Genomic DNA, 11184 nt, shown 5'->3' with positions numbered 1-11184 from the left:
TTGAGAGCAGTGTTGGATCTGAGTAAAATGGCATGGGTATTAATGTTTTCTCTAAAACTATCTCTTTTCTGCAACAAAAGTGGGTTTTGGAAATCAGAAATCTATCACCATAGTAAAACCAGTACTTGCAGAACACATGCTACTACTACATTATTTCAGAGGATGGCTAGCAAGCTAAAAAATACTAAACTTTGAATTTCACAAGGCAAATCTCTTTAGGAATCACATAAAGGCATTTATATTCCCCTAACTACCTCACAGGGGGGCTTGGGGGGAGGCCCTATATGTGGAATGTTCTATTCTAGTAAAGTTGGAAGCTCATAGACTAGCTTGAAGGCACTAGGATGTTTTCTAATGTGTTAGTGGTATGCCATGACATAAATAATGAAGAGAATTCAATGTGTCTACATGCATGTTCGATGTTTGTAATTCCAATGAAAAGGCAATCAGCTATGGGCGTGGGAAAAACAGTCTAAATACATAAAGGAATATAAAACTATTTATTGACCACGGTTCACCAGTATTTACAATAAAGTAAACAATATACAATCGGGTTAACATTCTGATTACGACAAAGTTGTTTTTCCTGGCTTTAGCTGATCTAGAGTCTCCCCGATACTGAGAAGGCAGGACGTCCCTGTGAAGAGTGGGTTGGGATAGAAACAAACCCCGATACTGAGAAGGTTGAATCTCCATGTGAAGAATGGGTTGGGACAGAAACCAGCAGGTCAGGAGTCGGGATGACACGCTTGTTCACCATTTGTGAAGCAGGTCCTCAGCGGCAGCACCGCTAACCAGCTCATTAGGTTTTTCACCAGCGAGGTCTTAAAACATTCCATGAATCACCTTTTACATAGCACAGATCTTAACTTTCTGTAAAAAAGAAAAGGTTATCTAAAAGGAACCAATACCCACCGTGAAGACATACCAACATCAGTCCAGTTTTATTTGGGTTGGGAGGTTTTGAGTAGTAGTTAAGATTTTTTTGTGCACACAGGGGACTTTGCAAATAGTTTCATTTATATGATTCTATAAGTGTGGATTTGAGAGTTGTTTAATTAATTACTGGATCATTTATTTGATTTAAAAGCTTATGGCTCACAAGTCCCCCCTTCCCCCCCACCATTTTACTTGACAAGTGATCTTGAGTTGCTCAGAAGGATAGCATCCGTCCCTGTAACAACAGGGAGATAACCATGGTTGTTAAATGCCATTTTTGTTTAGAACAGTTTTTGGTGAAGGTAAAAACAAAATAAAATATACATACGTATTTATGCATACACACAGAAAAACAAAGACCCAAACATCCAGAATGGTCCTTAGGCATACATTATGGTTTAAACAAGTTCTGACTCAGTAATAACTAGAACTTCCAATATTTAGAAAAGCTATTTTGTAATGCAGAGGAAATAATATACCATGGTATCAAATGTTCTTTTCTGATAAATGAAGCAACTACCGAAAGCTTTATTTGTTCAAAGTAACCAGTGCTGTTTATACAACAACAAAATAACCCCAACTCCCCCAGTACTACTCCAAAAAAAACATATCAAACTTGATTTCCATTAGAATGTAGTTATTCTTCTCACTAATAATTCAAAACAGAAACAAAAAAACCCAAGACCCAAATTTTATATATATATAAATATATATAAAAAGCAATGCAAACAATTATTGAGCTTCGTCTTCTGGACAAGAATGCCAAGTGAGTCTCTCTTCATAAAGCGCAATGACAATCTGAGGGCATTTCATGTTTGCCTCTTTTGCCAGCACCAAGTCTGCCTCATCTGAATCTTTCCTGTTGGGAGGAATAAAACAGTAAGTTTTAAGACTAAATTGTTTATATCAATTCAGAACCATTCAATGATTAAAGGGGATTAAAAAAACCAAACCAAAACCGTTTAAGTACTTAAGGAAGGTTATATAGCTATTATGGCAATACTCCAATAAAAGTTGAGTTTTAAAGACAGGGCATACATCGTTTGCTGGCCCTTAGTAACAAGAACTAGAATCATTCTTTCAGCATATCACTTCACAGTGAGAGAATTAGGCAACTTTCCCTAAATACTACTATGCATATTTCATAGGTTTATGAAAGGTGTCATTTTGATGCATTTCAATTTCTTCAATGAAAAATACCGAAGCCATTTACACTTCCTACTATTCATGCTGATTTTTTATCCATTTAATACACCCAAATTCATTTCCGCCTAAGCCTTCTAATCTCAAAGTTCTGTGTGGTATACCTATCTCTACAGATATGGGTCAATTTGACTCAAATGTAAATTGAGTAAATTGGTTTCATTCAAGAAATAAATTCCACAACAAATATAAACCTAGTAAAAAAGTTCCTAGATACAGAGTAAGGGGGAAGGTGGAGAAAGGAGTGGGGGAGAAACCGTGGGGGGAAGGGAGACAGCAGTTGGTGCAAGATATGAAAATACTAACTTATAATTTACCAAGGGGTTACGAGGGGGGAAGGGAGGGTAAAAAGAAGAGCTGATGTTTAGAACATAATGATGGCAACATTTGTACAAATATGCTTGATACAATTGATGTATAGATTGCTATGACCCCCGATAAAATGATCATTAAAAAAAGCTCTTAGAAAGTAAGCGTCAAACGTAATGACAAACAGCCGATTGTCATAGTCACCGACTCAAGTGACCCTTACGATTCATCGACCCACTATCTCAAATGTGGTGAGCATAAATTTTATATCAATGTATCAGTTTCACTTACAGTTAATAGCGTACAATAACTTTTTGACATTTGTCTGTAGAGATAGGTATATAAGAAATGCCTGAGAACATATTTAATAAACTATCTACCCTGACTTTAAAATATAACCACTACGTACCATTTCATGAGAAACATCAATTCCCCACTGCTGTCTGTAGCACCAATTATTCGTTCAGGATCAAGACCTCTGGCAAAGCCCCTTGGTTTGTCAGCCTGTTTGCAAGACATTAAATAATTATTTACATTAATGATTCCACACATTTGCTCATAATGCAAACTAAGAATATTAACTTTTGGTTCATTTTCGTGATATACATGTTTTTTCTCAGGACAGAGAAAACGAATACACTCATTCTAACGCCACTGAAAGAAATTCTTAGTTATTTCAAATCACTTCTAAGAATCACCCACGTATCATTAAAGCACACACAACAAATAGCATACAAGTCAGAGCTTTAAAAACAGTACAATAACCAATCTTACATGGCTTTATATATTAAACAAACAAACCAATGGTCTCAAAGGTATGACCCAAGGCCTGTTCAGGAAGCTTGCCAAGTCCCCTCTGTTCTGTGACTATGGACTCTCTCCCCGATTTCAACCACAAGTAGGTGTCTTTCCAATAAGCCAGACACTGCATTTGTAAAATGTACAACAGCCACTATTCATTAATTAAAAAAAAAATGATTTTCAACATATAGGTTTTCTTGTTAGGTTTATGAAATACAAGTTATTGAAAATATGGGTATTCCCAAAGGGCTCAATATATGTGAACTATTGTTAGTAATAGTTTCTATTGAAGATGTAATTTATGTTCACATTTTGGACAGTGATTCTCCACACTATCTTTCTGTTGTAGCTGCAACATCATTTAGTTTATTTGTGGTAGCCTCTAATTTTTTTATCTATAAAATCAGTATACTTAAAGCCCTAATTGTACTTCCATGAAGATTTAATAGACTTTATAAGAACTTGGCATCTAATAAAAGTAACCAAATATCCATTTCAAAGCCCTTCTATCAACAATACAATTATCTATAGTGTTGCTAGTGGTTGGTCTATGAACCACAAGGTTAGTGATTCAAACCCACCAATCCCTCTTAGGGAAGCAGATGACGCTGTCTAGTCCCACAAACATTTACAGCCTTGGAAACTCTCTATATGATTACTATGCATCAGAATCAACTTGATGGCAGTGGGTTTGATTTAGCTTGGGTATGGTATATGTAATATGAAGCCCAGAGACAGATTCTGAACCAAGGCCTTTCTTTCCCCTGAACTGCCACTCTTGGTCAGTATGCAGAACAAATATAATCTCTCATTTAGAGTTGAGGACAGAAGAAAATAATTACCCAACTTGTCAACACCACAGAGACATTAGTGAGACAAAGAATAGACCAACTGTACACATGTAGTGAATGAACCAAGTATTTCAATCCATGCCAATACAAACTTCCAAAACTTCATTGCTTGGCAATGAAGATTACACCCAAGCACATTCTGGTTTTCAATGCCACTAACAGTCTGCAGTCAAGATGTGCCATGGGGATGGTTTTCTCTGTAGTGTAAGGAAGTCAGTGTTCTAGTGTTGCCATTGTTTATACTTAGGACTGCTGGTCTGATTAGGGAGACTACCAAATGAGCACTAGCACATCACTTTAATTGGTATACACACTTTTGGCACAAAGGGATGGAGTGTGCTCAATTAGTTGAAAGGTTTGGAGGTTAAAACCCTGGACCAAGAGGCAACTCACAACACAGTCCAGATGATCTGCTTCTGAAAGACCCATCACAGACTCGAGGCCCCATGACGTTTATGCTGCATCCATGAGTGGCTACGTTGGGTTCTACTCCACAACAGGTGCACATTTATACAGTGTAGGTAAACCACGCCTACCCTTTTAGCGCAATTTCAAAAGCAACTCAGTAATACATGGTACCATGTCAGCAACCGTTTACAAAGTCATCTTGGTCAAAATATTTTATACTTACAGCATCTCTTTTCTTCTTTGACTTGCTGTCGTCAGATTCACTGTCAGATAAAGACTTTCTTTTCGTACCATCTTTTTCTTTACCAGCTTTTTGAGAGTTGAGAAATGCTTCAATTAATTCTGGACAATCTAAATTTTCTTCAGGTTCCCAAGTATTATCAGCACTATTAAAAAAAAAAGTGGACCCAATTATATATGGGCCCATCATCATTTGAATCAGGCTTCTGTATCTAAGCCTTCTGGATGCACATCATTTCCTTCCTACCCTCTTTTCTTTTAATTGAGCCTTCAATGAAAGTGTATAGGATAAATTGGTTTTCATTCCAATAATCCATGAACATTTGACGATACTGATTGCAAACACAATGTACCGGCCCTCTTCCCACTTCCTGTGGCTATCATTTCCCTTCTTCGTCTTTCCTATCCTGCCTGGAGTTTTAGCCCTGGGGAAGTGACCCCTTTGAGCTCCCATGGTTAACTATTCTAAGGAACACCCCCTCTGGTGCTATTGCTCACTGTATAGGCCTATTGTTTGCCAGAACGTTGAACCACTGAGTTCAGTTCTTGGCTTGAAGAACTATTGTCTCAGGGATAGCCCCTATAATCTTTTGAGAGAATGTTTTCTTTAGAGTGCCAGCTTATCACATATATTAACAGGACTAAAGAATAATTGAAACTAGTATTTCTCAAGGTGCTAGAGACATTCTACCTTTGAGTTTCTCTGACAGTGCTTGTTAAACTAAAGATTCACATTTTCTACCACACATTTCTCCATCAAATTAAGGCCAGGGTTGGGGGTCTCCAATACTTTATTCTAGAACAATGATCCAGAAGTACTCTTAAATTTGAGACAATGTTTTTGTTTCTGTTGGGTGCTGACATTTAAAACTATATTAAAGCACGGGTTGGCCAACCACGAACACCTTCTGTATGGTCTGTATGTGAAATTTTAAGCAAAATTCAAAAGTATGAAATAGTAAGAAAAATACTTAGAATGGAAAGTTAGATGAAATACAAATTCCAGTTTCTCCCAAGTCATATTGAAACAGACACACTACAAAAACAACCATAAACAAGGTGACTTTTTCCATGTGTGTGTCAGGAGAAAATATTATGACTTTTATTATCATCATCTGACACAACTCAGTATGGGAGCCAGGTTATCTACTGGAAAGCTAGGGACCCCAAACCTTCCACATCTCAAGTAGTAAGTGGAATTCCTAGAGGTGGAGCTCACTCTTAAAGGGCTTGTCCTCTAACTGGTTGGTGTCAGCCCAGAAGTACTTTAAAGGAAAAGCCTGGCAGGCTACTTCTGAAAAAGCAGCCACCGATAACCTTCCGGGACACAGTTCTACCCTGACCCATACGGGGTCACCAGGAATCTGAATTGCCTTGATGCCAAACGGTAACTTAGTGTGCAGAGAAGTTTAAAAGAGATCGGATGCCCACTTTTGTGGAGTAAGGTAGACACATTCAAGTGTACCCAAAACCAAATCCACTGCCACTGAGTCGATGCTAGCTCATCTTGACCCCCTGTGGGTTTTTCCAGACTCTAACTGTTCCTGGGAGTAGAAAGCCCAGTCCTTTTCCAGTAGTCGTTACAGTGATTATGACTGCCAACCATGCGGACTGCAGCACAACACCACACCTCCTAGTCAAATGTAACAGTCCATGATAAATAAGAGCATATGTATTTCTGCACTTAGGTTACTCACAAGGCAGTTACCCTAAAAGGCAGTTGCAAGCAGTTCTTAACAAGAAATATGACATGCCAGGGAGGTTAATATGTCTGGACTCTATTTTAGGGAATAGGTAAGTAACCTAAGGGGTTGAAGCAGAACAGACTAACACCTCACAATAAAAGTACAGGACTTGGATTATGATAAACACTTTTGATTAAGAACCACTAGCCTATGTTGCAAAGCTTTAGTATTCCTTAATGCCCTCTGTAAATAGAAAAAGGAGCCAGGATAGGTTACACATTGGGGTGTGAACTCAAAAGTCAGCAGTTTGAAACCATCAGCTGTTCTAAGGAAGAAATATGAGGTTTGCTGCTACCATAAAGATTTAGCCTTGATGGGGCAACTCCACTTGTCCTATTAGGTCGGTATCAGTTGGAATCAACTTGATAGCAGTGAGTTTGTGGAATAAAAGGAGCCCAGGTTAAAGCACTCGGTTGGGAATCCAAAGGCGGACAGTTTGAACCCACTAGACACTCCATATGGCAGTCTGTTTCCATAGATTTACAACCTTGGAAACTTATGGGGCAGTTCTACTCTGTATATGGTTGAGTGAATTAGAACCAACTCAACGGCAAAGTACATTAGTGTCTACCAAACTTAAAATAACATATAGACTGGGCAATGAATGTACAAATGCGCTTTACACAATTGATGTGTGTATGGATTGTGGTAAGAGTTGTATGAGCCCCTAATAAAATGATTAAAAGAAAAAAAAGTGATGGAGAGAAATATGGGGACACCTACATGGAAAGAATAAAGTGTCCTTCCCCTGGCCAAAAAAGAAATAAACAAAATAACGTATAGACTAAAGTCAATTCTATAGTTTTGCAAATTTGACTCTCCAAAGTAACAAACTCAAACGAAACTCACTGCCATCCAGTCGATTCAGAGACTCCTAGTGACCCTATAGAGCAGAGACTAGCACTGCCCCTATGAGGTTCCGAGGCTGTAACTCTTTATGGAGGTAACCCCCCACCCCCACCCCCAAGCAATCTCTTTCTCCCCGAGTCAAGGTAACCAGTCTCAAATTAAATGAACAAAACCCCTGGAATTAAAAGTGGTCTTAAAAACAAAAACAAAAACCTTTGGTAAAAGGAGAAACATCAACTAGTGTCCCTGTATGATTTCTGAGGCTAAAATCTATATGGAAGGAGATTGCCACATCTTCCTTCCTTGAAATGGTTGATGGGTTTAAACCACCACACCAACAAGGACCCCAGATCCCCAAGTCTAGTTAAACATATACAGCAGCACTGAGGTTCTTACTCTGTAAATCCCTTCCATTTTAAGAAATATTCCACCTTCCCATTCACAACACGCCGGTCCAGAACTTTTTCTACCACAAATTCTTCAGGTTCAGCCTCTTCGACTTTTTTACTCTTTCCATTCTGCTTCTTTCCCATTTTTTGCTAAAACAAAACAAAACAGAAATTTAAGAAACATTCTTTCTGATTTTCATACACTTTAAAGGATTAATTGCTTATGTTGTTGGATTCAAAATGGGGAGTTTTTATGTCTTTATCTCAGGGCAGACACCTTCTGAAAAGATGGAAGTCATGTAATACTACCATGGAATGCTTATTCCATTGGCTGAACCCAAGCCTATCACCCACAACCCCTTCACCAAAAGACACTAACCGGAAAACCTTGTTACCCTATCTGTCTTACTTCTACATAATCTGTAACACCAAAAGATAGTTTTCAACTCATTTTAACTCTGCAAAAAAAATAACCATACTTTTCACGATTCAAGCAACTACACTGAAACACTAATGTTAAACGACCCAAAAGAGAGAAAAAGAAAACACGGTGAAAATAATTAAACAGTCTCAACACTTAGATGGTCATTTCTGAATCCTCATGCTATAGCCCAGGAGTAGGCTAGCAAGGTCAAAGGCTGTTTCCCATCCTCTTTGCAGACAAAACTGCATCAGATGGAAGAAACTTCTAATGCAATTAAGAGGCCAAAATGTCCGATCATTTTATAGTTCTCGAAGGTGAAAAATCCTTTCCTGGAAAACTAACTTTGAGGTGACCTTTTTTTTTTTTTCAAGTGTAGAGGTTATGCGTCATATTATTTAAACCACATGTTCCCAAATTTACTTGGCCTGACCACCTCCTTTTTTTCAGAAAAAATTACACAGCATCCCCCATGACAATGAAAACCTTTCATACGCTAGCCCATAATCCAGAAAAAAAGGGACGGTGTCTGTGTTTGCAGGAGCCCTGAATCATTGCAGTGCCCTCCAGGAGGTGGAGGCAGTATCACCTACTTCGGGGAACAAGATTTAATGAAGTCAAGTAGGGTAGCAAATGGAACCAGCTCTTTTCCAATGATTCTATTGGTTGCGTCCAAATTGGAAATAGGCAAATTAAAAACAAAACAAAATGTTTAATTAGAAAAGACCAAGAAGCAACCCTTTCACTAAAGCCACCCTATAGAGATGTTTAAGGTATGCAAGCAAGAGTACACACCTGCAAAAACCAAATGGATTCTTAAAAATGCCCTCGCACCTGATTTTGTTGAGTACTATCTCTAAATCTAGTCTTAAAATTCTCATTACTCTAAAGACTTGGGCAAAGAGAAATTAAAGCAGACAAAAGCTTAGTAGATACTGACTCTAAATGAAGAACACAACTGCTGTCCATAAAGATAATCTACAAAATAAGATGACAACAAAAGCAAGTAAGAAAGGATCTACACTGAAGATTCAAAGAAAAAAAAGGGGGGGGGTGTGAAGGGGAGAGAGAACTAGAGAACTATTTATTAAGATTTACCACCACGGTATAGATTAGTTTTAAGTGCCCCTTTAAAATAAAAGTATTTGGCATAAACCAGATTGAATTCCCAAGCACAGGGTGGATTTTGGAGACAAAAAGTATTTCCCATTATATATAAAACTCAGTTTCTCATTTCAAGCATTGTATACAACTCACAAAAATCAATCCCCTGCCAAGCCCATTAGGAGCGGTCAATTTGTAACTACAAAATAATACCAACAAATCACACACTACCAAGCTGTGCAAAACCAATCCCACTTTAATGAGAGTATGTATGGGTGTGTTTACTGTAAAGTATATCCACTCTCAAGTTCTTCTGCCTTGTGGACATTTAATTCCATCCTATCCTTATTTGATGAAGAAATGGGTTGACTGGAAAGCCAATTCCATTGTGGACATTTTAGTTGATGGATTATGGAATCTGAAGGCCAGCTCACTCCTGAGAGGCGCAGAAGATGCCGTTTTCCAGGGTAGTTAAATGCCACTGTGCAATCTTATGATGGTACAAATGAATTCAGAAAATCCAATGGAAGAATACACAGTACAAAACCAAATGATATGCTTTATTTAGACGATAACTCACATTGTTTACTATTAATGCAGTGTAGGAATTCATTACTATGGGAACCATAACTTTGAATTTCACAACTCTTATGTGACTATTCCCATGTTCATTTTAAATTGTAACTTGACATGGCTGAACCTACATGTCTTTATATATTTGTGAACTTTTAATGAAGTTTGCAAAGTTTGTGTTTAAGTGGATGTGGCTACAAAAGGAAAAATTATCTACCTAATACAACATTGATTTGGTTCTTTGTGTGTATTAATACAAACAAAACCCCAAGATCCAACCACTGCAATCATGTAAAGGTGCTGCAAAATCTAACTATGACAAAGTGATTTGACAGACACAGCAGTTTTTGCCCCAATCTAGGCATCCGGAATCCTTGGTTCATTAGTGGGTGTAATTCCAAACACCTAGTCTCCCCAGAGTACAAGGACAGAGTGAGTTCTTATCATGCCAAGCAACACTGGTTTTACTGCTGCCACTGCCCATGCTCTGTAACATTCTTCCACCAGGCCTAATTGCAAGTGTTGCATTTCAAGATAAAAACCCTTAGCAAAATTCATTATTGTATAGCCCTTCAAAATTTGAGAGCTGCAAAAGAGATCGTTTTTGTTTAAATGTATTAGAAGCCCAATCTGTTGAACGTTATTTTTTGCTTCTAATTTCCCCACAATACTGTGAGTGGGAGGGGGTGAGTGGGCTGGTGGTCGGTTGGGGATGTGTAGGTAATTTTCTCAACCACAGAGATGCATAGTTATAAGTTTTGGGAAAAAAGTTTTGAGTTAGGTCCTTACATATTTAGGTCTTCATTAACTTACCAATGTAGTTTTATTGGAGGCCATTTTTTATTGCAGACTTGAAGAGCTATTACTAGAAAAATGCATGACAGTTAAAAGGAAGTTTGCACGACACAAACAAGGTAGCTAAACATAAGTTTTATTTGGATTCCATCCCCCATGTCCATAATGCATCTAGCAAACATGGCTAAAATCTCCGAGAAGCAAATCGAGCTTCTTCGTAAACCTCAAGTGATACCTGCCTCAGTCTATCAGCCTTCTAGTCAAGTGGGAGAGGGAAGGGACAGCTGCACTTGAGACCGAGCTTTTTAGATGGTGTGAAAGATTTGTTTTTCCTTCTCAATCTACACCCCAATTAATGCTAAATTTTATGCTCAGCCTGGGGGAGGGCAAGCCACCAGTTTAAAGTCAGAAAAAAATTTCCCCAAGAGCTACACCAGAAAACGATAGTTCATTATTCCTCTAGACCTCTTGAACAGTCCAAAGAATACAATCCTCACTTGATTTCTTCTTGGAAACCATCCCTCTTTCCAATTACACGTTTAAAAACAAAACAACAA

General features: G+C 38.1%; 1 protein-coding gene across 3 annotated transcripts in view; it reads right to left on the bottom strand.

Moving 5' to 3' along the window:
- Positions 1-481: 481 nt before the first annotated feature.
- Positions 482-11184, bottom strand: part of CBX3 (chromobox 3) — an 11962-nt gene continuing 1259 nt past the window's right edge. The window contains exons 2-6 of one of the 3 annotated variants that reach the window (XM_045288998.1): positions 10646-10697; positions 7742-7884; positions 4735-4897; positions 2861-2955; positions 482-1798 (exon numbers count right to left, since the gene is read on the bottom strand). In XM_045288998.1, the coding sequence (XP_045144933.1) occupies positions 1672-1798; positions 2861-2955; positions 4735-4897; positions 7742-7884; positions 10646-10669 (552 nt within the window). In that variant the 5' untranslated portion in view covers positions 10670-10697 and the 3' untranslated portion in view covers positions 482-1671. Of the gene's footprint in view, positions 1799-2860; positions 2956-4734; positions 4898-7741; positions 7885-10645; positions 11179-11184 lie in introns of those variants that run through there. The other 2 variants (XM_004702731.2, XM_045288999.1) reach the window with 2 other exon arrangements.

The sequence above is a fragment of the Echinops telfairi genome, unplaced genomic scaffold (assembly GCF_000313985.2).
Source record: "Echinops telfairi isolate 266 unplaced genomic scaffold, ASM31398v2 ScPeMD7_23;HRSCAF=83, whole genome shotgun sequence".
Lineage (NCBI taxonomy): Eukaryota > Metazoa > Chordata > Mammalia > Afrosoricida > Tenrecidae > Echinops > Echinops telfairi.
The sequence above is the reverse complement of the archived record's forward strand: the minus strand, read 5'-3'. Positions and strand labels throughout refer to the sequence as shown.